We start from the raw sequence: 25,469 nt of genomic DNA on the forward strand, positions 1-25,469 counted from the left end.
TGGGATGGGGAGCAGCAGTGTTTTGACTCATTTTTGTTGAGAGGAGCGAAATTGATGAAGTCCAAAGACGAACAATGCATTTGTGTTTGTAGAATCGTAAGTAATGTTCAGAATAAATATTTAATTGCAGGGTAGTTGCAGGATTATCTGAACCTTTTCTAAAGAAATAGAACAATCTGGGGCTGGAAACGACTTGCTTTTTAGCTCAATCAATTCTAGCCCCACTTGTGTGGCCAAGGATAGCTGAATCCTCCTTGGCCACACAACACAACAAGTGGGGCTAAATCAATTCAAGAAAAACTCAATCAATCAACACACTCACCATGCTCACAAACTCAGAACTGACATGACTGAGTTTTGGGAATGACACTGACAGTGACATTGACACTGACCATGGAGGAATAAATATGCACTGACAGTAAATGAATCCTCGGACACTCAGTGACACGGACACAAGTTCTGCACAGTGATGACGATGACCTTTTGTTGTAATTAATGTCACCATAACCCCATAGCTTGTGAAAAGATACGTAAAGTGTAAATTGAACTGTCGTCATACTCATACAAATCAAAATAATGAAAATGTCATTTATGATTTATTAATTAGCCTGCATGTTATTGTTAGGCAATACGTAACTTTTACATTTAATAATGCTCTCTGGCTCTCTGGTTTCTACAATTATTGTAACTAGTGATAACCGTTGTTGCCCTCCATCCTCCAATGGAGGTAGCCTCCGGACTTAATGAAATTTTTAATTTCTTCACTTTATTTTGTTCTTGAAATGCAGGTATCTGGGTAGAGCTGATAATTACATCAAACTGTTGTTCTTCAGGGAAAAAACCTTAACTTCAATCACAGTAACACCAAAAAGTATCTTCGACGTAGTGCGTTTTCTCTCTAGTTCTAGTGCATGTGAATTTTCATGCGACTTGAATTGGAAGACAGAACGCAATGGAGGCGCTTATCGTTTCAATGATTCCTGCATTCGATGCTAGAAATGAAGCTGACATTTGCAATAAACTGCAAGAATTTAACAAAGAGGTAAGTCCAGGTTGGGGATTTCAAAACTTTATTGATCAGACTCAACTTCTGGGGCAAATTTCATGGCACTGATACCAAAGAATAATGCACTACAAAACCCAGTTACAGGCCTGAAATTTCACCTCTGAAGATGTTGAAAGGGCAAGGCCACTTTCTTTTTGCAAAGGGCATTTCCATTGGAAAATCTTAAAGTCAATGGGAAACTCTTTAAGAGCACCACGGCTAAGACCAGGGGCAAATGAGGCCCAGGCTTCCGTGACCAGGGGCAAATGAGGCCCAGGCTTCCGTGACCAGGGGCAAATGAGGCCAAGGCTTCCGTGACCAAGGGCAAATGAGGCCAAGGCTTCCGTGACCAGGGGCAAATGAGGCCCAGGCTTCCGTGACCAGGGGCAAATGAGGCCCAGGCTTCCGTGACCAGGGGCAAATGAGGCCAAGGCTTCCGTGACCAAGGGCAAATGAGGCCAAGGCTTCCGTGACCAGGGGCAAATGAGGCCCAGGCTTCCGTGGCCTGCGTGTAACTTCTACTGTTTGACATTCAACATTATCCACAGTTGTGGTTACATGAATGACAGATGCAAGTATTCCATCCTGCATTATGATATCATGTGGTGCATGCATTACATGTGATTAGTTATTTACATGTGATTAGTTATTTAACCTTCCTACGGACCATTCAATATAATTCACTGTGGTTTTATGGTGTGATAATTAAATCTGCTTTGTCATTTTCAGAACGCTCAGACTTTTACTTTTCCGGAACTTGGAAGTGAAACTAAAAAGGTAAAGCACATATTTCAGTAATTTGAGCAACATCCGAGTTTGCCCTACCTTTTCAGTAACTGGTTAAGAGAACTGAATTCAAGTTTTACGGTTGCCCAAGTTGTATACTCCCCAGGGAGCTGAGAAAGAGTAAAAAAGGAATGTTATTTGCCCAATGATCAGCCGTCCATTAAACCAAACTCTTCTGAACTTACAGGATTGATCGTAGGATTTAGGGTGAGTTATGTTTCGCAACCATAGACGTAAGGAGGTTAGGACGATTTACGCCTAGTGTTTTGTGGATCCTGAGAAAAATCTAATGAAATAATGATAATAGTAATCATATTAACTAGTTTTTATACATGTATAGCGCATTTCACAATACTGTCTTAATGCGTTTTAAATTTAGTGCTGCAGGGCACTAAATTTAAAGCGTATTAAGATGTTATTATTTTATCAGGTTTTTCTCAGGATCCTTGCTGTTCCCAAAAGTGCAGCCTTCTGCAAAAGACTTCAATCAATCAATAAAACATTTATTTCCACATTCACATCACATGGAGGCATCATCCTAAAAGTCGAGGCTTGTGGCGGATGTGCCTGTTACAAGATTACAGAACAAAACAGGAAAACAGCACTAAATAGACTTATCCTCACATCTGTCTCTATTTCGTCTAGATGTTTCCTTAGTGCTTATCCAGTAATTTATTTTTACTTTCCTGTCTAGAAATTCATTGGAGACGTCCTGCAATCTCTGGAGGCTGCCTACAACACAGAATGTTACTGTCTCTGCCTAGAAGCCTTAAGGATCATGAGTAGAGAGAAGCACCATTTATATCAGCTAGCTCAGAAAGAAGGCATACTCCTCTTACTCAAGCTGGCTGGGCTGGAGGAAAAACCCAACGCCAATCAGAATGATCAAGGTAGAAACACACGCATTATCCCCTATCTTATTAATGAGCAGGGGATGGACAAAATAAAAAAGAACGTTTGAAAGCACACAATTTGGTGCATGCAACAGGGGTGTTTTTTCCTTCATTATTCTCTTGCAACTACGATGACCAATTGAGTCCAAATTTTCACAGATTTTTTAATTTTATGCATGGGATACGCTAAGGAAGTGAGACTTGGTCTTTGACAATTACCGAACGTGTCCAGTGCCATAACTAATTTGCGTGCTTTTATATCTAATAAAATACGTTAAGCCTTTTATTATGCATCTGAAAGCACACAAAGTATGACAACAACAAGGGTGTTTTTTTTCCTTCACTATTATTTGCATTTTCGAACGACTAATTGAACCCAAATCTTCTTAGGTGTGTTATTTTATGCATTACGTTGGCATACACCAACTACCAAACGTGTCCAGTGCCTTTAAACCTTTTGCAAAATCATATGCTGAACCCGATTGCACAAATTATTTGTTAACACTGTTTCCTATTCAATGTTGACAGTTATCGTAGAAGCGGAGAAGTGCCTGTGCAATTTAGTGTTCAACAGTACGACGGTCCAACAAATATGTGTGTAAGTAACTGAAATCTTTCTAGCCTTTTTCACTCCACTTCACGAGAAAAGCCTCTTTGCCAATTTTCCTTTTTCACACTATACAAAGAGTTAAAGGGACTCATTGTTGGTTAAGGGGTGGAGGGGTCGATTTTCCCAAACAGTTCGGATTTGAACAAAGAAAAATTCACTGGAGCGGGACTTGAATAAACGACCTCTGGGTTAACCTACCGGCGCTCTACCAATGCTATCCAGCCCTATGTTGGCAGTCTCCCTGTTTGTCAATATCTTTGTTAGGGGTTGCCAGTTTGAAGCCATACAACTGCTAGCTTCTATCTGGCTGGGGATCACACCCAAGTTTACGATACAACCTAGGAAGTGGCAGCCAGGGGATCACCTAATAGACCGTATTGAATAACCCCTTTTTGCTACAAAAAGTTGCCATCCGAAGGACGAAGCAATGGTTAAGTGTCTTGCTTAAGGACACAAGTGTCACGGCTGGGGATTCAAACCCACACTCTGCTGATCAGGAAACACCAGAGTTTGAATTCGGTGCTCTAAACCGCTCGGCCACAACACTTCCATACACTTATATAAAGGACGATGTTTTATTTTTTCGATACAGAGAATGTGACTGCGTTCGTTTTGTCATGGACAGGGTAAAGTTATACGTCACTAGAGATCCACAAATACCTATGGAAATAAAGGTAAATAACATAGTCCTTTTTGTAAGCATTTCATTTTTTTTTTCATGGCAGGTTAGTAATTTCTGAACGAGTAAAAAGGCTTTGTCGAACACAATATCCACCTCTACCGTAGCAGATACCAATTTTATCATCATCATTTAGCGGTCACAACCGAGATTCCATTCACAACGTCACACCGGAGGTGTTTATCCACCATCATGTTTGGAAGGTCCACGATTTCAGACTCCGTATCTCTACCGATTTTATACCCCTGGGTAAAGAGAAGCAGTTATAATACAGCATCTCAAACATGCTAGAGGCAAATGTGACAGACTCTGATCAAATGACCTTGCTTCCTCCGTTTCTTTTCCCAGTTCTTTGATATGAGATTACTGTTTTTGATGACGGCACTCTGTCCGAGCACAAGGTAGGTTCCATTGTATCAGGGCCCATCATCATAGCTCTGCTTAACCCCCGAATTCTGCGCTTATGATCACCTTTCTCCACTGTGCAAGCGCCAAATTTCTGCGCAACCTGTTCAAGTGAAAAATGCCATATAACATGGAGTACTTACCCGCACAAGCAAATATTCCCTGCTAACATGTGAAATTACTAACTTCAAAGTTATGTGGTTAATCATGTAAAAAGAAGTATGTTTATATGCCCCAATATTTGAATCTGAGAAGTGTTCCTTCAGTATCGCTTCTAAGATTGTGTCGTCCTATTGGAGATTATTCTTCCTGCATGGATATATTTTGCTGCGGATTTTCTGCAATATCTAAAAAATGCAACCTGAACCACCTTTTGAATTGAGATTTTCACTGGTTAATTTTATTGTATAGGCCTACATCTACATTTAAAGATTGTAAGCACTCTGCCAAAATCTGCCATTTAATAATAGCATTATTACCCCTGATCACTGGGCCTTTTCTTCCCTTAAACCATCTCAGCTCCCTGGGGAGTATACAGCCTGTGCCGCCAAGTATGTAGCACACTAAGCTTACCAACCACAAGAACCATGTCTGCCGTCACAGGTACCCATTTACCCCTGGGTAGAGAGAAGCTTTTGGTTAAGTATCTTGCTTAAGGACACAAGTGTCACGACCGGGATTCGAACCAACACTCTGCTAAACAGAATCTGCAGAGCTTGAGGTCGGTGCTCTTTTCCACTCGGCCACAACATCCCATCTAATCTATCTTTTTCTGCCTTCTAATAGGTCACAGGTTAGAAATGATCACAACGGCATTGAGCTGCTTACGGGAATCCTTGAGCGCGACGTCCTTGCCAACGCCACGCCCGTACAGCACCCACCAACGGAACCCTCTACGAACGGGACAACAGACCTAGGAGCCACAGGGGGAGCAACGGGCGGAGAAGAAACAGCAGTGGAGGGGTTGATAGCGGCGATGAATGCCGTGTCAACGGCCGACACAATCAAGATCACGGAAGAAGAGGCCAATCTTGCGTGCGAGGTGTACAAAGCGTTATTCAATACGGTCATACACAGTAAACTCAAGGATATCGAACAGGTGAGGTTTTATGGTTAACCAGGGCCCAGTTTCATGGAGCTGCTTAGAGGAGTTGGGTACTTTTTTTAACATGAAACATAATGTCCACAGATTTACATTAAACTTACTGATTTTGAAGATAATGATGGTAGAAAGCTTCACTTAATGACAATAATAAGGTTAAAATCAGGGCTACTTAAACTTTCTGGGGGTAATAATAATAATAATAATAATAATAATAATAGCTCTTGTAATGCGCACCCTGCTGGGTGTTCAAGGCGCAGTAAAATCAAAAACAAAACGAAGAAAAACAGAAACAACAAAATTAGTCCTTGAAAACCTGTGACATGAGATAAGTTTTGAAAAGAGATTTGAATTTTGTGGTACAAAGACAAGATCGAAGATTAAGTGTAGAGAGTTCAATGAGGAGAAGCATGGAACTTGATTGAAAATTCCATGATGGAGTGTAAACTTGAAGCAGTTCAGAAATATAGTGGGGAGCCTTGCCATTAAGAGCTTTGTGGACAATGAGCAGAATTTATTAGTCCGGTTGGCGACTTAAAAAAAAGCTTAAGAGCAAGGCCTGGTAACCAATGCTGTATTTTTATTGTGTGTTACAAAGGAAGAAGAATCTGGAGTGTTAAAGCGTCTGGGTCAAGCTTGCTACAAGATGCTACTGACGGAAACAACATCTCTAGCTAAGACAGAGGAATGCCACAGGTAAGCTGAAGACATTTCCCTAAAAACAACTCTTACTTATGAGACCCCACATCCTATCATGTTTTCTTCAAGCTCTTTTTTTTACTTTGACACTGTTGTGGCATTTACTATTTGTTGTGGGAGACTGTTCCAACCGTTTATGCTTCGCTGGAAAAAGAAGTTTCATCTACTCCCAACGTTCTTGTTAAGAGTGGGTTTATACAGCTTAAAGGAATGTCCCCTCGTACTGGTATTTCTGTCCATCTTGAAGAATATTTATGCTATTGACTTTTTCTCGCCCCTTGACCAGTTTAAAGGCAGTGGACACTATTGGTAATTGTCAAAGACTAGCCTTCACAGTTGGTGTATCTCAACATATGCATAAAATAACAAACCTGTGAAAATTTGATCTCAATCGGTCGTCAAAGTTGCGAGATAATAATGAAAGAAAAAACACCCTTGTCACACGAATTTGTGTGCGTTCAGATGCTTGATTTCGAGACCTCAAATTCTAAATCTGAGGTCTCGAAATCAAGTTTGTGGAAAAATACTTCTTTCTCGAAAACTACTCCACCTCAGAGGGAGCCGTTTCTTACAATGTTTTATACTATCAACCTCTCCCCATTACTCGTTACCAAGAAAGGTTTTACGCTAATAATTATTTTGAGTAATTACCAATAGTGTCCACTGCCTTTAAAGGAATGTCCCCTCGTACTGGTATTCCTGTCCATCTTGAAGAATATTTATGCTAATGACTTTTTCTTGCCCTTGACCAGTTTAAAGGTTTCAATCAGGGCACCTCTTAGTCGTCTTTGTGCTATTGTGTATAAGTTCAGTGCTTGAAGTCTTTCTGTGTAGGGGAGGCTTTTTAACTGTGGCACCAACTTGGAAGCTCTTCTCTGTACTTTTTCAAAATGAGAATGGCCCGAAATTGGACTGTTGTAAGCTTGTTTGTTACCCATGCTTTATCCTTCACTTTATTATTGGTTGTTTCCCCCTCCAGCCAGACTATTAATCTCTTGACCTGTGCCCTCCCGTTGTCCTGCGTCGAAGAGCTGACCCCTGAACCCGGCTTTGGAAGCATTGCCAGGGCCGGGTTAGTGTACCGTGGGCGCAACATGGAAGCAGTCTCAAGCATCATGAGGTTCTTAGAGATGCGAGTTGACAGGGTGAGTTTCCTTTTTGTCAGACAAATTTTGCCATCTGAGGTCTCGGTTTCTCAAAACCCTAAAGTTTATTTTATGATGAGTTTTAATGAATAAATGCCCTGCAGCTGATTTCGCGAAACGCTAACTTGATTAAGGGTGAGTAACTCATCCTAACTTAGGATGGGTTTAATGCGTCCTATTGTCTTTGGATACGGAACTTAACTCGTACTAAGTCCTAAGATTAATCCTTAGTTAGGAAGAGTTTGTACCTTTGGATGGAATGGTTCCTCTAGGTTCCGCGTGTTGTAAGGAACCCAAAACACTTATCGTTAAAGGAACATTACGGAATTGGTTTTTGCTAACAAAACAGTTGCTGGAAGTGTAAGCACTTTATGTAATCCATCATAGACATAAACTGATAAACCTGTAGAAGTTTGAGATCGATCGGCCATCTGGGTCACGAGAGAATAGTGAAAAAAACGATTACAAATTTTGCATTGCATCGATGCCAAAATAAAAATGAATAAAACGTTCACTGAGCGATAAAATCCAAAAAGTGAAAGTTAGATTAGTTATTTCTCATCAAATATGACATTTAAGACAGAAATATTTCAAGGGATGTTTTCAACTATCATCATCATTAGACCGTGTAAGTTTTATGTAAATGTGTGATCTTCACAATTTTTGTTTCTTACCAATTCTGTAACGTTCCTTTAAAGGCAGTGGACACTATTGGTAATTACTCAAAATAATTGTTAGCATAAAACCTTACTTGGTAATGAGTAATGGGGAGCTGTTGATAGTATAAAACAGTGTGAGAAACGGCTCCCTCTAAAGTAACGTAGTTTTTGAGAAAGAATAAATTTTTCATGAATTTGATTTTGAGAACTCAGAATTAGATTTTGAGGTCTCAAAATCAAGATCTGAAAGCACACAACTTCGTGTGATTGAGCTCAAATTTTCACAGGTGTGTTATTATATGCATATGTTGAGATACACCAAGTGAGAAGACTGGTCTTTGACAATTACCAATAGTGTCCAGTGTCTTTAATAGAAGGTATGACCACATCCCATTTTAAACCAATACAAGGTGCTTAATAAATAGTACTCATTTATCTTAACATAGCTCTGCATACCTGCAATGTGCATGTCACTAAAATGACAAGCACATTCATTATTTATTTTTTTTTTTTTCAGGCTGCAGCCGCTAAGAAGTTACGTGTCGTCGAGCAGCTTAACCCTGTTTTGAGCGCTCTCTGTGTCTTGTGCAGGCGAAGCACGCACATACGCAGATTGTTAAAAGACACGGTAAGTATTAATCTAACGCCAAATTTCGCATTTCTCATTACGTGAAACTCCCTTTAGCCAAAACCTCTGTATTCTACACACCGGTTTCGTCCTATATAGAAGCCACTATATTTATTACTTATGTAATAGCAGTTTTAAATTCTTTATGTAACAGGTCCTGCCGCCTCTTAAGAAAGACGAAGCCTGCCACTTGCCAGAGGAAGGATGCAGAATCCGTAATAAGTTGGTTCGACTCATGACCAACCACTCCACCGATATAAAAGAAGTTGTCGCAGATTTCCTCTTCATACTGTGCAAAGAGTCAGGTAAAAACAATTATTGTTTATCTGGCTGCGATTGACGACTTTTTGTAACTACCATTTAAATTTGGTAAACTTTCAATTGGTGCCACACAGCATTATTATCCCTTTGAGTCATCAGGCTTTATTTAGACCATTCCCTGACCTTTCTCAACCCCTGGCTTCTTAAATTAGCAAAAGGATCAATCCAACACAATAGTCAGTGTATCAGCCCTCTTTAGGTTCTTGTTTTGCACCTGGGTTAAGAGAAGCAATTATGGTTAAGTGCCTTGCTGAAGGACACAAGTGCACGACCAGGATTTGAACCCACACTCGAGTATTCAACTCGTCTATAAGTTGAGTCCAATGAACTAGACCACTCGGCCTTGAAACTGCGATCAGTGCAATGCACAATTACGGCATGTTCACATTTTATGATGATGTAAATGAACAAGTAGCCCTGCTATCGTAACCATTGTTGCGAGAAGAGTAAAACTCCAGAAGATGGTCAGAGCCACTGATCCAAACGTCAAGCAGAAAAAAACAGCTCTTCCCAGTAGCCACTTCTAACCACAAAACAGATTTTTACATGATGTCACTGGAATCCTTTCTGACTTAAGTAAGAATGACTGGACAATCTCCTTTGTTCAATTGCAGTGACGAAGCTCATCAAGTACACGGGTTATGGTAACGCGGCAGGGATGTTGGCAAGGCGTGGTCTGCTGGCTGGTGGTCATGGCAACACGGACTACAGCCCCGATGAAGAGGATAGCGATACAGAAGAATATAAGGACGTCAGAAATGAGTAAGTGTCAACCACAAAGTCACCTGGGGTGGATTTCACAAAGAGTTAGGACAAGTCTTATCTCGACTTAGGACGAGTTACTCGTCCTAACTTACATATGTAGGACTAGCCATACCTTTTTGATATCTCCTAGGACTAGTCCTAAGTTAGGACTAGTCCTAACTCTTTGTGAAATCGACCCCTGGGCCCAATTTCAAAAAGTTGCTTAAACACAAACAGTATCTAAGCACAATAAAATCATGCTTACCAGAATAAGGTTAACAGCCAAACTACCATGTCACAAGTACAATTTGTGACTGGTATCCTGCTAAGTTTTGCTTAGTAGAAGATTGTTAAGCAATATTTTCTGCTTAAGCAGCTGAATGAAATTGGGCCCAGGAAACCATGATCAAAAAGAAACAGATTTTTTTTTTTTTTTTTTTATTATTTACCAAGTCTGTTTCCATTGTGGTTTATTACTTGATATTTGAAATAAGAAGTTGCCTTTTGGTCCAGTGAACTAGACCGTTCGGACATGACACGCCACAGTATGGCTATACTGCAGATACAGGTGGTACCCTCGACATAGATATTGACAGAATAGGAAGATGGCCAACATTGATTATTGGAGTGTGTACCAATCCATGACCCTACCTTTAAACTTTAATTTGTTTGTATGAAGGGTGAATCCAGTCACTGGCCGTGTCGAGTCTGAACGACCCAACCCAATGGAAGGGATGACGGATGAGCAGAAGGAGGTAGCCGCTGTGGAGCTTGCTAATATGATCCACAGAATTACAAGGTAATATAATACATACATAACATCTAATAGTCTGGGACCCAGACCAGGAGGTCATAGGTCATACCTTGCTATTAAAGGATCCATAGAATCACAAGGTAAAATAATACGTACATAACATCTAGAAGTCTGGGACCCAGACCAGAAGGTCATAGGTCATAGCTTGATAATATGATCCACATAATTACAAGGTAACATAATATGTACATGACATCTAGTAGTTTGGGACCCAGACCTGCAGGTCATAGGTCATATCTTGGTAATATGATCCACAGATTAAGAAGGTAACATACATAACCTCTAGTAGTCTGGGAACCAGACTAGAAGGTCAAAGGTCGTATCTTGCTATTATGATCCACAGAATCACAAGGTAATATCTAGTACCAGTCATTTGCCAGTAGGCCATAATTTGAATCTGAATTCGCTGCTGCAGCTACGGCCCTGACTGTTGATGAATAAAAGTCTTGCTGCAGCCATAGCCTTGAATTCGGACAGGGCCATACTCTGATTTCCAAGGCCCAAGTGTGAGACTGAATACTAGGGCCATTCACAAACCCTGATGCGGGCTGCGTTTGCAGTGGAAAAGCATCGAGTATAAACGGGCTTCAGACCAATACACTTTTTGAGCAGAATGTAATTAGTGTGGTGGTGGTGGTTCGAACATCGAAACAGAGTCCAAGCCGAGGTTAAGAGACCCAAAAGATTTTCAGGACCACTGACTAGTCTGTTGAATCTCCTAGTTTAGGAGTGAACATAACTAAAATGAAACATGTACATTGATTTTTATTCTAAATAACAATCCTCATAATCCAAACTCATATTTTTGACTTTTCTTTCTCTCCCGGAGCAGAGAAGGCGTGATTCAACCAATGTCAGTGTCCGATGACGGCAAACTCATTCCGATGATGGACATCGTTCAGAAGGCAGCGATGCAACCCTTGAGAGAAGAAGCTTCAGATGATGATGACGCTATTGCTTAAAGGAGCACTCCGAAAGGATTAATAAATAATGCAGTCGACTCTTGTTATATCAATATCGCTGGGACTGGCCAAATTAATACCTCTTTATAACAGGAATGTTGTTATAAGAGGATAGTAAAACAAAGAAACACAATGTACCCTTTACAAGCAGAATCTCTTGATAACAGTGCTCTGTTTTACTAGGGTTGACTGCCCTTAGACCCTTGGTATAACAAGGTCACTGGGACTGGTCAATTAGTTACCTCTTTATAACAGGAATGTTGTTAAAGACACTGGACACCTTTGGTAATTGTCAAAGACCAGTCTTCTCACTTGGTGTATCCGAACATATGCATAAAATAACAAACCTGTGAAAATTTTAACTCAAATTGGTCGTCGAAGTTGCAAGAGAATAGTGGAAAAAAAATATCCTTGTCGCACAAGTTGTGTGCTTTCAGACGCTTGAATTTCAAGACCTCAGCTATGGCCAGAAATGTGGTTGGTACCCGGCGGGTACCAACCACTACCCGCTAAATGCTAATAAAAACCCTACTGGAGCATTTCAAGGGCACCAAGGCAATGACCAGGGGCATGGAGGCAACCGCGTCTGTTGCCTGTGTGAGGTTTCGCCATGGAGTACCCCGTCATGTGTTTTTGTGATCATGAAAATTAACACTGAGTGCTAGGGAAACAACTTTCTTGCCCACTTTTCAAACAGAAAGCATTCAGATACATGTAAGATATTATTCAGTTACATTATTTTTATTGATTGCAATCAATTGTACATGTAAAAGCACTTGTTGAATGCTTGGGAAATGCATAACCAAAATCATGTACACATCACACATGCTATAATCAGTACAGTTTGTAAAGTTTATGCAATATTTTTTGCACTTGAGAAAAAAAGATAATTCATTGTACTACATGTAAGTGATGTTTGAAGCTTTGTAGTTCATCGTTTATTTTTTAATTATCAGCTATGTCTTTTATAAGACGTTCAACTCATTACCGTTCCTACTGTCTATTCCATTCAATACCATCGATTATTTGTGAAAGATATTTTGCAAGTCATGACATGTCTTGGATGCATCTGGACAGTACATAGTCAACCCTCCTACTGTCTGACCATTCACTACAATACACTGGTTTTGAATGGTATTTTGCAACATGTCATGTGTTTTATGCATCTACACAGTACACAGTTAACCATCCTACCGTCTGACCAAATATGAGCATCCTCTGGTTTATTAGAGATAAACTATGCTAGCCTGCAATGTAATGTCATGTGGTGAATGCATACGCAGTGCACAGTTAACCCTCCTACTGTCTGACCAATCAATATTATTGATGCACTACACTGTATACCAGTCTGCATTATGATATCATGAGGCAAATGCATCTACACAGTACACAGTTAACCCTCTTATTGTCTGACCAATCAATATTATTGATGCACTACACTGTATACCAGCCTGCAGTATGATATCATGAGGCAAATGCATCTACACATTACACAGTTAACCCTCCTACTGTCTGACCAATCAATATTAGTGATGCACTACACTGTATACCAGCCTACAGTATGATATCGTGAGGCAAATGCATCTACACAGTACACAGTTAACCCTCCTACTGTCTGACCAATCAATATTATTGATGCACTACACTGTGTACCAGCCTGCAGTATGATATCGTGAGGCAAATGCATCTACACAGTAAACAGTTAACCCTCCTACTGTCTGACAAATCAATGTTATTGATGCACTACACTGTAAACCAGCCTGCAGTATGATATCATGAGGCAAATGCATCTACACAGTACACAGTTAACCCTCCTACTGTATGGTTCCTCTATCAATGCACGATGCCATCCTGCAATACAATATAATGTGGTGAATGCATCCACACAGTAAACAGTCAACCCTCCTACTGTCTGACCATTCAATATCACTCACTGTGTTTTAATGATAGAAAAACTATACTATCTTACAATGTGATATCACGTTGTGAATGTCAACAAATTACACAGTCAACCCTCCTATTGTCTGACCATTCAATATCACCCACTGTAGTAGGTTGACTGCTAGATGCACAATGCAGCCTGCAATATATGGGTGCGTTCGTTTTTCTTCCCTGGGTCTGGCCCAGGTACGTTCTAATAGCTTTGACGTCATTCCAGGGGCTCACCTGAGTCAGCCAACAGTGCCCTGCTTGTGGAGTGGGCTGAGGGCGAGTGTGAATGTCTCTTGTCAGGGACTCACCCGTGTGAGCGCCGTGGGGTCGACCCAGGGGAGCTAATCGGACGCACCCAGTGTGAGTTTTCTATTATTTAGTGAATGCATACACAGTAAATACACAGTTTACTTCCGAAGACAGTTGTGCAACCATACAATTTACTGGAAATTGTATGGGGACTGACCGTTGTTCTGAGTGACAAATTTTACCTTGATGTCGGCAGCTTTTTCCCCCTTTTTTCGTGACTATTTATTTATTCTTTTATCTGTAAAAGTAAGATATAATACATGTATGTACATGTAAAATGTAATGTGGCCGTTGAACAATAAATGTATACAAACCGTCATCTTTGTTGTATTAATATGGTTTAAAGTTTTGTGTATTTCATTATCCCAACTTGCTGTAAATGTCAGTTAAAATATAAAATCTGTCAAAATATTATGGGTTTGTTTTTGTCTGTTTGCCGATTTCAGTAGGGCCTACATTTAAAAAAATATTGATTTTGATTTTTAACCTTCGAGAAAGACTCTGCTAGGGTCGAAACGTCAGGCCATTATCTATTTTTTGCGTTTATCCAATCGTATGTCCTTTTGGTTGCTAAGCAGTTTACAACAGCTAATTATATTTGTTTCAAATACTATTGGCGAATCATGAGCCAAAGGCATGCTTTTGAAAAGCGCAAAAACCTCCTGCATATGACGTCACCAGCTAAAAATAGCGCACTCGCTGGGGTCAATAGGCCCAGCCAGCCACTGGATTGGCGTTTAGCTACTATTTCTACCTCCATGGCTAAACTTGCGGATAGCGACAGGGACCAATAGGTCCCTGTCGCTATCCGCAAGGCTTTAATGTTTGTGGAGATTCACAGTCAAATCCGACGTACATAAAAAAAAACAATGCCTGTCGTACCAATGTAAGGCCGTGTCCGAAACGGCGACTTCGGCTACAGCTACGGCTAGATCGCGCGCGTCTGCCTATTCTTCAACACTGGTAGACGCGCTGATCTAGACGTAGCTGTAGGCGAAGTCGTCGTTTCGGACACGGCCTGAGAATCTAAAGGATCTCGTGTTGGTTTGCAGTCTAGACACTGCGTAATAGAAATGCGCCCTCAAGTGTTGACATTTTGAGCCACGTTTCCTACTGGCGTTTTTTCAAAGACCGCGCTCTAATCGACCTCAAAGTTTTGCTAGAAAGTGAAAGCAGCAAATTGGTGTTCAGTTTGTGGATTTGAAAAGTAAGTAACCTTTCCATGTTTCCATGTTTTATTGCTGAAGAAATTGCCCGTGTTACAGAACTTCAGTGTGTTAAATTTAATTGTGTAAACCCGTTGCTTTCGGCCACGTGTTCGTTGTCTTTTAAAACCAGTCTGGTGCATTGCGGGTTTACGTTTAGCTAAACCCGTGCGCATTCAGGTTACCGCTCGTGTACGTTATAGGTCGAGTTGACTTTTTTTAAGTATTGTATTTCATCTGTTTGTAATAATAACAATTTGTACCTCGCTCTGGGACCAGTCAATTTTGTAAAGGCCAGTGTTCCAGGACCGTATTCTAACTTGGTGTGTTTGCACACACAAACAATAACAAATCTGTGAAAATTTTGACTCAATGGACGTCGAAGTTGCAAGAGAATAATGAAAGAAAAACACCCTTAGTTGCACATTAATTTGTGTGCTTTCAGATGCATATTTGAAAAGTTTTAGACCTGAAGTCTTTTAATTTAAGTGAGAAGTTACCTTTCTCAAACACTATATTTAAAGGGTGCCGTTTCTCACAATTTTATAATACCAACAGCTCTTCATGCAAATATTCATTTTTAGTAATTACCAACAGTGTCCATCAGTACTTAGTACATGGTTGAATACGCAAGGAGCATTGATTTCTCAATGCAATAGTAACCATCTTACACACAATTTAAAATCGATACCTCCTACACTGAAGGTTCCACTAATTTTGTATTGACGGTTGTTGGGTAAAAGGCATTGTACATAAGACTTTTATAATTAGACATCTGAAAGCACACAAATTAATTTGTGCATCAAGGTTTTTTTCTTCATTATTCTCACTGTTTTGAGTAACACATCTTATGCGTTGCAAAAATCATACATGATCCAGGACAATGGCCGGTGAAACGAGGAAATGCCGACGTAATTGACGGTCACATTGAGGTGTTTATCACGCCATTCCATTATCGGGGAAATCTCTCCCCATTTGCCCACCTGTATGTCACCCACGTTGTAGCTCAGCCAGAAACGACGGAACTCAAACTCGCTCAGTATGCCATATGAAGGAACCGAGTTGTAGATGGGGTGGCCTTTGCAGTTTCCACAGCTGATAGTTGTTGCATTGTTACTCCATGCCCCAATAACTGATTGTGGGATAAAACAATATAAAAACAGATCATAAATTAACCAAACAAAAATCAGACAAAAATGTTTACCCCAATGCTGGGATCAACTAAATCCTAGAAATCACACCGAAAATGAGAAATACTTCGCATGGCAACCAATTCAAAATGTTAACACTAGTCTTGGTCCAAGACGTTGCTGGTAGCGAGGCTGGGAATCAGACCTGTGCGAAGGTCTTGAAACCAAGACTACGTTAACACTAACCTTAAGCCATTCAATTTAACAATGGTTGTTGTTGTGATGTCGTAATGTCTTGGCAGACGAGTTTGGCAGAAGGTTGTTGCCAAAGTGTCCGGACAGAGAGCCTTTGGGTGTTTTTTGTGACATGAGACAATGCGACACTTCCTGGTTTGGACTTACCGAGAATAAAACCAATTTGAGAAATGTGTATAATACTCACTTATCAGATGGAAATTATCCTCGTTGACTGACTCAGAAAGAGACATCAATGCAAACTGTTTTCCTTTAATGGCAAAGTCGATTCTGAATGTGTCACTAGATTTAATTGGATAATACTTGAAGTTGAGACTTTCTGAAACATATCTCGTGACTGCAACACACTCTGCTGTAAAACACAAACAGAACTGTTAATTTGAAACTAATTTGTCAGATTAAGTTGTGTGAATTTAGTTTGCAACTGTGGGCAAAATATGTGTTCGGCAAAAGGTTTAGGGAAAGTGTGTCCATTCAATTTTGAAAGTTGTGGAGAACAGAAATCTGGAGACAAACCGTACTGAAAAAGTAAAAAGAAGGCTTCTGAATTACATTCACACCCATAACACGCATGTTGTAAACTAGTATAGGGCCTACAAACCTTAAGAATGGGAGACTTTCTGGGACGATAGAGGGCAGCAGACTTACCGGGTAAATCCATTGTTCTCAGAATTATGCGCATGTTCAGAACTACGTAAACAATGGAAATTTACCCGGTATGTCTGCTGCCGCCTAGCGTTGGAAAGTCTCCTATTGGTACTGTCCGTTTCATTACCTTTGTGATATTCTTCGTCAAAATAAAGACATCCACTGGATGGCTGCAGGTCAGATTTGTCTGTGGCGAACACTTTGGAGTTCAACTCGCAGAGCTTGATACCCGGGCAGTAGTTAAACGACCGACAACCTACGTCTTGCAGACAGAAGGTTGCACATGTCACGTGCGAATGGCGCGTTGCGTTGCGGTACGCTCTTCCACGCAGAACATGATCGATTATCGGCCCAGAATAAAATGTACGGGGTTCTCGAGCTCGTAGTTTCGTTGTGGTGAAACTTGGGCTACATTGAGAATTAAATGTCGCCCAAGCGATGGCTACAATGGCGACCGTGAAGATGATAACTGCTTGTAGGAGAGCCATGAGTTCCTCTGTGGATTTTTGAAACGAATAGGTAAAAAAATGAGACAAATTTTTATTTTTAATTGATAAGTCCCTTTCAACATGTGTTGTGCCGCCAAGTTGTGCCGACGAATTGTGCCGTCGAATTGTGCCGCTGAGTTGTGCCATCAATAATATGTGCCATGGAGTTGTTGTGCCAAATTGTTTTGTTGAGTTATGCTGTCAAGTTGTGCCGACAAGTTGTGCCGGCGAGTTGTGCCGGCGAGTTTTGCCGACAAATTGTGCCGGCGAGTTGTGCCGACAAGTTGTGCCATCGAGTTGTGCAGTCGGGTTGTGCCGTCGAATTGTGCCGTCGAATTGTGCCATCGAGTTGTGCCGTCGAGTTGTGCCGTCGAGTTTTGCCGACGAGTTGTGCCGTCGAGTTGTGCCGTCGAGTTGTACCGTCGGGTTGTGCCGTCGAGTTGTACCGTCGTGTTGTGCCGTCGTGTTATGCCGTCGGGTTGTGCCGTCGGGTTGTGCCGTCGAGTTGTACCGTCGGGTTGTACCGTCGGGTTGTGCCGTCGAGTTGTACCGTCGGGTTGTGCTGTTGATTATTTATTTTAAGTAATTAACATAATAATGTCCAATGCCTTCAGTTGTAGATTTAAAGTGTTTGACTCTTGTTTTGTATTTTATCCATTCAACAAATATACGTACCGTATGAAGATTATTCTCGAAGAGCGTAAGAGATTGTCGGTGTGGACCGTTGTATGCTTTGAAAAACAATGCAATTAGTCAGTGTTTCGTCTAACAGCGTCAACACCAATTAGTGGAACCTTCAGTGTATGAGCAATCGATTTTAATTTAACAAAAAAGGTTGTCCTTAAGTGGTCACGATTACTATTAAATTGAGAAATCAATGTTCGTTGTCTTAAACCTTGTATTAAAGGCACTGGACACTTTTGTTAATTCCTCAAAATAATTGTTAGCATATAAGCTTACTTGGTAACGAGCAATGGGGAGCTGTTAATTAAAACATTGAGAAAAGGCGCCCTTTGAAGTAAGTAGTATTTTATCCATTCAACAAATATACGTACCTTATGAAGATTATTCTCGAAGAGCTAAAGAGAATGTCGGTGTGGACCGTTGTATGCTTTGAAGAACAATGCAATTAGTCAGTGTTTCTTCTAACCAACAGCGTCAACACCAATTAGTGGAACCTTCAGTGTATGAGCAATCGAGTTTAATTTAACAAAAAAGGTTGTCCTTAAGTGGTCACGATGATTACTATTAAATTGAGAAATCAATGTTGCTTGTCTTAAACCTTGTATTAAAGGCACTGGAAACAAGTTACAGTCAAACATAAAACGGCAGTACAGAATATTTTTCTCAAACAAATGTATGGGACAAGAAATCTTAACTAAGAATTTAACATTGAAAGTTGTCGCTGTTTCATGTTTTGCTTTAAAAGACAAAAAAATTCTTCAGAAAAAAAGTTTGTAAATTTGCTGGGGCAAACAAGTAATTTTTTATGGTCGAAATTTAAGTAAATTGTTCTTTTTCTTTATTAATAACAAACAATAATTTAAAGTTTTGTCATTTAAACATTTACAAATCATACAATACTCGTACTTCATCTCTGAAGTTACCAGGTGAACAAATCAGTAGTCTAGGCTTGAAATTTTGGGTAAAATACCAAAAGATCGCAGGGCTGGTAACTAAATTTATTTTTAACTTGACCAGGGGCCGATTTCACAAAGAGTTATGATTGATCTTAACTGCAAATCAATCGTAGTTGCTAAGTAAAGTGTTATGTCACAATACAAATCACGTTAGTAGTACTAACAATTTGTCTCTCGATGAATTTATTGCTTTGTGAAATCGGCCTCTGAATAGATTTAAAAAGACAAGAGGTGAAAAGAACTTTCTACAAAGTTTAACACGATGATAACTATTTTATTCGACCCACCACTAAAAGAAGATTGATCTTAGTCTTGTAGATGAGTGTACTTTTAGTTTTTTACCAAATTCAAAATCAATGCTTGAGCATCAAGTGCATTGTTTAATTGTCACTGAATGACCTCCGTAAATGCAAATTAATAATTACTTACCATTAACTTTACTCTTTTTCGTTTCAAAATGCAACAGTATCAAGATAAATATGAAGAAAAAAAATTGGAAAAACTTTACAAAATAAAATAAAGTGTGTTTTGACTAAAAATTACCTCTTAAAAGCAAATTAATAGTTACTTTACAATAACGTGACTTTTTTTTCAAATTGCAACAAAACCGAGATAAATATGAAAAGAACATTAATTTTAAAATAACTTTACAAGGTGTGGTTTGATGCAGTACTTGGTAAACAATTTTTCTTACAAACTCAACAATGGGAACAGTATGTACAGCTGGAGGTTGTTGTTGTTGTTGTTGTTGTTGTTGTTGTTGTTGTTGTTGTTGTTGTTGTTGTTGTTTGTTGCATCTAAGGACCAAGCTTTGGACAGTCCGGGTTGAGGAAGTTTCTTGGCTGCACTACACCACTTTGCTTGTCTCTGTATCAGTAAGAAACAAAAGGAGAATATTAAGTAACAAATTAGTTTTAGCATGTACATCGTATTCACAAATTCTGGTATTACATCAGTACATGTAACTATGTCACCTTAGCAAGTAATATTATAAGAGAAGCTTTCTACCATCATTATCTTCAAGTTTAAAGGTACTGCACACATTTGGTAATTGACAAAGACAATCCCATCATAAGCATAAAATAACAAGCCTGTGAAAATTTGGGCTCAATTGGTCATCAAAGTTGTGAGAAAATGATAAAAGAAAAAAACACCCTTGTTGGACGAATTTGTGTGCTTTCAGGAGGAATAAACAACTTCTAGCTTGAAGTCTTTTAATATTTGAGTAAAAAATAATACCTCTTTCTCAAAAACTGTGTTACTTCAGAGGGAGTCGTTTGCCACAATCAACATCTCTCCAATGCTAGTTACCAAGTCAGTTTTTAAGTTAATATGTGTTTTGAGTCATTACCAAACATGTACCTTCCCTTTAACGTAAATCCATGGACGTTGTGTTTTGTGTCTTGCCTACAATAAGTACCCACAAATCCTTTAACAGAAATCTGGTATTTACGCGACTCTCCTGAAAACATAGCCCTGTGATTTCCACTTTTTTTTCTCATAAACTTGACGACTAATGAAGCTGAAACTTCTACAGGTAAACTTCATTACATACATCTTCATTCACAGTGAGTAGGGATTCAAGTCATCGTAAAAAAACATGATCTACAAAATTTACAAAAACCAACCATTAAAGTAAGATTTTTCTGTGCTTAACATTTTTTTATGCTTACAGGGTTTATGCATTTGGGACCAGGGTCTTAATAAAACTTACACATGGTACTGTAGGTACGTGAATACACTTTCTATCTGCTCTTCCGAGATCTCTCCATCGATCTGTGCTAGGTAGGTGTACAGTTCCTTGAAGAGGTCAAAGGGTATTCTAGCTGCCCCGCCCTCTGGGTCACGGGTCAGGATCTCACAGATGACCTTCATGGCAGATGTGATGTTCTGAAGAAGGGATAATGTAATTACTGTTAAGGGCATTGGACACCTCTGATTGTAAAATAACAGTACTCTCACTTTGTGTATAGACCATGTGAACTTTGTTTACAAAAACTGTGACCTTGTGCATTCTTTGGGTATTCTGGCAGGCAAGATACTACACAGGTCCTATGGGAAAGCTGACATTTTGTGTCATAATTTCCACATAAATCCAAGAATTAGAGTTTTGAGATGTGCCCCCCTTTCATCATATCAAAAGTTGATAAGAATTAGACAGTGCAATCTCCATAAAATATAAGATTTTTATATTTTCTTCCATTAGGCTGTGTATAAATCGTGCCTGCAGGAAGTGCATGCTCTGTGGCTCTGAATAATGCAAAAAATAACACCCCTTGTTGCAAATATTTGTGTACTTTCAGATGACTAATAAAAGGCTTCAGGCCAAAAGTCTTTTATTATTCGAGTGAGAACTTACTTCTTTCTCAAAAACTACGTTACTTCAGAGGGAGCGGTTTCTCACAATGTTTTATACTATCAACAGCTCTCCAATGCTCGTTACCAAGTTAGTTTTTATGCTAACCATTAGTTTGAGTAATAAAACCAATAGTGTCCAGTGCCTTTAATACAAGGCTGAACACTTGGAACATGGGTTTCTCAATTAAATACATGTACATGTAGTAACTATCAACCACTTAAGGACAACCATTTTTGTTAAAATAAATAGTTATCTCCCACACAATTGGTGTTGACCTTGTTGGGTAACAGAAACACAGTTTTTAACAAACTGCATCATTCTTCAGAGTCTACAGCGAAGAACACCAACACTCTATTAGCTCTTCCGTAAAATACTCTTCGTAAGGTATGTACAGTACATGTATCTTTTTCAATGGAAAAGCTACAAAACATAGGTACAACAATACATGACCAATGGCCTCATATTCCATCCAGAGGACAAAGCAATTGTAGTTAATTGTCTTGCTCAAGGATTCAAGTGTAACGACCTCGGGCCGATCTCATCTTATCTGTCCATCAATCTTTAATTGCTAAGTAGTGTGTGAACACAAATCACCATGACGACAGTGACGATCATCTTTTCATGAATCGTAGTGCTTTGTGTAGTATACACAACATTTAAGCTCATCTACAGCTATATTAATTGGTTTTTACCCATACACCGATGTGTGTTAGCACTGTATACTCAGTACTTCCCCCGAGTCCTGTGAAAAAAGTATCACAGGCTTGTTACTCGGGTGGGATTCAAACCCACGACCCTTGCAATTCTAGAGCAGTGTCTTACCAACTAGACTACCGAGGTTGCCCGGCAGCTAGAGGCAGTTCGAATCCTATGTTTTGGCAAAAACCCTTTTTAAAACTACTCTGTCCGCTATAACATTGCTTAAGCTTTCTGTAATTCTGCGTTAAAATTTTGACAGTATGGAACTAAATGTGAATTGAATTGAATTGAAGAACACAGTTGTCACGACTGAGAAGAGATAATCTTAACTGAACTTACCCCAGACAATGCTGAACATGCCAATGAAAAGAACTTGCGCCACTCGATGTCATCTCCAAAGCTTCCCAGTTGAATGAGACTGTACAGTCGCTCATTGGGGAGACAGTTGTCTCTCCATTTCTGCTCCAACTCGGAAAGTTTCAATGTCTTTTTGGGACCCAACTGAAATTAAAAACACAAAATAAAATTTTGAAAAGTTAATAAAATTTTGATTTGTTTTTATGTGGACAATGAATGTAATCTAATCTAATATGACAATGCCAACAATCTTGAGCTGTATGCCCCCACCGCTGGCGAACGTTGGCAAACAAAGGTTAATGTACCTCTGAGGTAGGGTTTGGCGGACAAAAATGTGATGAGCAGATGATATTATTTTCTTGCAGGAACATAATACTAGTGTATTTCCAGTGGCTGATATCGAATTGAGTGTGCCAGCGTGTCTGTTGGGGTTTTTATTTTATACCACAATGTGTTTTGATGTTTGTGCAATAAAGGTAATAAACTTATTGAAGTTAATAATCTTATTAAACTCTAGTTCATCGTCTCCTGACAATGACTAGAGCAAGCTAGTCGAAACGTTGAGACCAATTCAGAACTGACTCCGCGGCAGTACAGTTAATTACGATCCTATAAGCTTAAGTAGTAGTCCAGTCTATTTTCTATACCATCCGCCCTGGTAATAGTTAAAAAGCAGGACAGTTCTTTTCAGAACTGAGAAGTCTCCCGAACCTCCGATTATCTACTCCGCGGCAGTAGAATAAAGCAAGACAGTTCTCTAAGAACAACTCTACCTGGCAAGTAGATACACACATGGTGTTACCGCAAACCAAATATACATTATTGAAGATGGTCGTCCAAAGCATACCTGTCTATTGAGGACTGACAGGATACCAGGCGTTAGACCGGTGTCCGTCTTCTGTGTAGCTATGGGCATCTCTAAGCGCTCTTTTACAGGAGGCGTTTCACCTTTGGCAAGAGCGTGGAAGTATCTGAAAAAAAAACGACAAATTCAGAAATCAATTTTTACTTCTTTTTTCGCCATCTCTTGAAGGAACATTACAGAATTGTAGCGAGAAAAAAAAACTCATCTAAGATCACAGATTTACATCAAACATACAAGGTCAAATGATGAGAGTCGAAAAAATCCCTTGAAATGTTTCTGTCTGTTATGTCATATTTGATTAGAAAAAAAACTAATTTCAAAAACAAAACAGGCTTTACTGTTAAACCAGTGCCTGTCTTTAACCTTGCGCATAAAGACAGAGGAGCAGTCCAGGCCCCAATTTCGTGGTTCTGCTAACTGGCGCATTTTCTGCGCTGACGATCACCATTCTCCGCGTACATGGCAAGCGCCGCATTTCTTCGCTAGCTTTGTCAGCAAAAAATGCCTAGTAACTAGCTGAATTTCCCTGCTAACCCGTGAAATAAGCTTGACATAATGCGCAGAGTTCCTTGCTTCCGAAGCGTTGATTCTTTGCTAACGGTAAGCAGAGCCATGAAATTCCTACAGTCTAACCACTGGACCATGGCCCAATTCATAGAGCTGCTAAGCACAAAAATTTTCTTGGCATAACATTTCTTCCTTGATAAAACCAGGATTACCAATCAAATTGTCAAGTGATTTTTCAGTATTAAGCAAACAACAGCTGAATACCAGAAACAAGCAATATGCACAAATGGTAATTTGGTTGGTAATCATGTTTTTATCAAGGAAGAAATTTCATGCTAAGGAAATTGTTGTGCTTAGCAGCTCTATGAAATTGGGCCCAGTTTAGGTGTGATTATACTTACGCTGAGGACCACTGTAACACATCATTGGGTTGTGTTCGGATAGCTGCTTTTGTGAACTGCTTGAGAATGTCTGGAAGATCAGGGGGGATGTTAATCTGCTGGGAGCAGTACATCGGGACGTCATCTCCCACGGCCGGCATTGTCTCACCTGTAATTATTTATTGAAAAATGTTTTAACATTTTGTACAGTCACATCTGCACAACGTGTTGTTAATGAGATAACTTTCCATATGGAGCCACCACTTTTTCACTAATTTTTACAAAAAGGGACATCTCATTGAGATAAATAAGATACTAACATTATATCATATCGAATGAAAAATTGGTGGCGCCATACAGAAACTTTTCCCTTTAATATTCTTTGCAAACCTTGCTGTACAATGTTGTAACGCTTGCGAGAGTTGGAATTTTACTCATTTGCCACGCTGCTGCAGTTTACAAACAAAAGAATGCTCGGGGCAAGGCACTGACATTTGGCATTGTCTCTTTTTAATGATAAAGTAAGTAGGCCTAATCAATGAGTCACTTTCTTACCGTCACTTTTTGAATTTGGGTTTTTAAGAAGTTTCAAATTCAGTCTTGTTTTTGAGTGATTCATTCAACAACTTCCACCAGGTTGAATGGGGCCCATTATAATTTATTAAATTAAGGTTTATCGTGAATAGCAAAATATCAAGGAGAGAGACAAGGGTGCTGTTGAACCCACACAAAGATAGACAATGCGTAGTTCAGTTTCACCATAGAGTAAGGAAAGACATGACAGAGATCACACACAGTCCACACAGATCATGCAGTGCACAGGTGCACAGAGATCATCTAGATCTAGTGTAGTAGTATGAGTATGATATATCACCAACCCAATTATTATAATTTTATAAACACTTAAATTTTACGTTTTACACTAAGTTATACATTTTAAAACACAGACAGTAACTAAACATACTCGTTTTACTCACCTTGAATAGCTAAATTTACAAGTTAAACAATTTTTAGCAATCGTTTTACACCGATTATTCTGGGACATCGACAGAAACTTTGGTCAAGTCAACTTTGCTTTGGTATGGTTGGTAAGGGCAACCTACGTGCGCAACTGTGCGCATGCTCACCTCAAGTGACACACGTTTTTATTTTATACGTACACTTCATGATTTGTCAAACTACCATCCCAATCAAAGAAATCTG

The 25,469-nt window shown here is 39.6% G+C and overlaps 2 protein-coding genes across 2 annotated transcripts; one reads left to right on the top strand and one right to left on the bottom strand.

The window, feature by feature from the left end:
• The first annotated feature begins 12 nt into the window (after window positions 1-12).
• Window positions 13-11,806, top strand: LOC117305488 (synembryn-A-like). Its single transcript, XM_033790372.1, has 15 exons — window positions 13-96; window positions 789-1,042; window positions 1,775-1,822; window positions 2,526-2,721; window positions 3,253-3,322; window positions 3,927-4,008; window positions 4,362-4,414; window positions 5,205-5,517; window positions 6,119-6,216; window positions 7,199-7,364; window positions 8,541-8,651; window positions 8,806-8,956; window positions 9,587-9,734; window positions 10,396-10,515; window positions 11,363-11,806. The coding sequence occupies exons 2-15, from the start codon at window positions 953-955 to the stop codon at window positions 11,490-11,492; spliced, it is 1,776 nt and encodes a 591-aa protein (XP_033646263.1). The 5' UTR covers window positions 13-96; window positions 789-952; the 3' UTR covers window positions 11,493-11,806.
• A 7,546-nt stretch (window positions 11,807-19,352) lies between these two features.
• LOC117305487 (ropporin-1-like protein) lies at window positions 19,353-25,376 on the bottom strand. The gene is made up of 6 exons (XM_033790371.1): window positions 25,244-25,376; window positions 24,288-24,435; window positions 23,362-23,485; window positions 22,497-22,658; window positions 20,814-20,989; window positions 19,353-19,966 (listed from the first exon to the last, which is right to left on the bottom strand). The coding sequence occupies exons 2-6, from the start codon at window positions 24,425-24,427 to the stop codon at window positions 19,897-19,899; spliced, it is 672 nt and encodes a 223-aa protein (XP_033646262.1). The 5' UTR covers window positions 24,428-24,435; window positions 25,244-25,376; the 3' UTR covers window positions 19,353-19,896.
• Between the last annotated feature and the right edge of the window lie 93 nt (window positions 25,377-25,469).

The sequence above is a fragment of the Asterias rubens genome, chromosome 22, assembly GCF_902459465.1.
Source record: "Asterias rubens chromosome 22, eAstRub1.3, whole genome shotgun sequence".
In the NCBI taxonomy this organism is placed as follows: Eukaryota; Metazoa; Echinodermata; class Asteroidea; order Forcipulatida; family Asteriidae; genus Asterias; species Asterias rubens.

Bases quoted from the DNA above. Each gene is read 5' to 3' on its own strand.
- LOC117305488 (XM_033790372.1), top strand. From the start codon at position 953: ATGGAGGCGCTTATCGTTTCAATGATTCCTGCATTCGATGCTAGAAAT. The intron at 8,652-8,805 runs GTAAGTATTAAT...TTTATGTAACAG, and splicing joins GCAGATTGTTAAAAGACACG to GTCCTGCCGCCTCTTAAGAA. The intron at 9,735-10,395 runs GTAAGTGTCAAC...GTTTGTATGAAG, and splicing joins TATAAGGACGTCAGAAATGA to GGTGAATCCAGTCACTGGCC.
- LOC117305487 (XM_033790371.1), bottom strand. From the start codon at position 24,427: ATGCCGGCCGTGGGAGATGACGTCCCGATGTACTGCTCCCAGCAGATT. The intron at 23,486-24,287 runs GTAAGTATAATC...TTTTTTTTTCAG, and splicing joins GTGTTACAGTGGTCCTCAGC to ATACTTCCACGCTCTTGCCA. The intron at 22,659-23,361 runs GTATGCTTTGGA...TTTTAATTTCAG, and splicing joins TGTCAGTCCTCAATAGACAG to TTGGGTCCCAAAAAGACATT.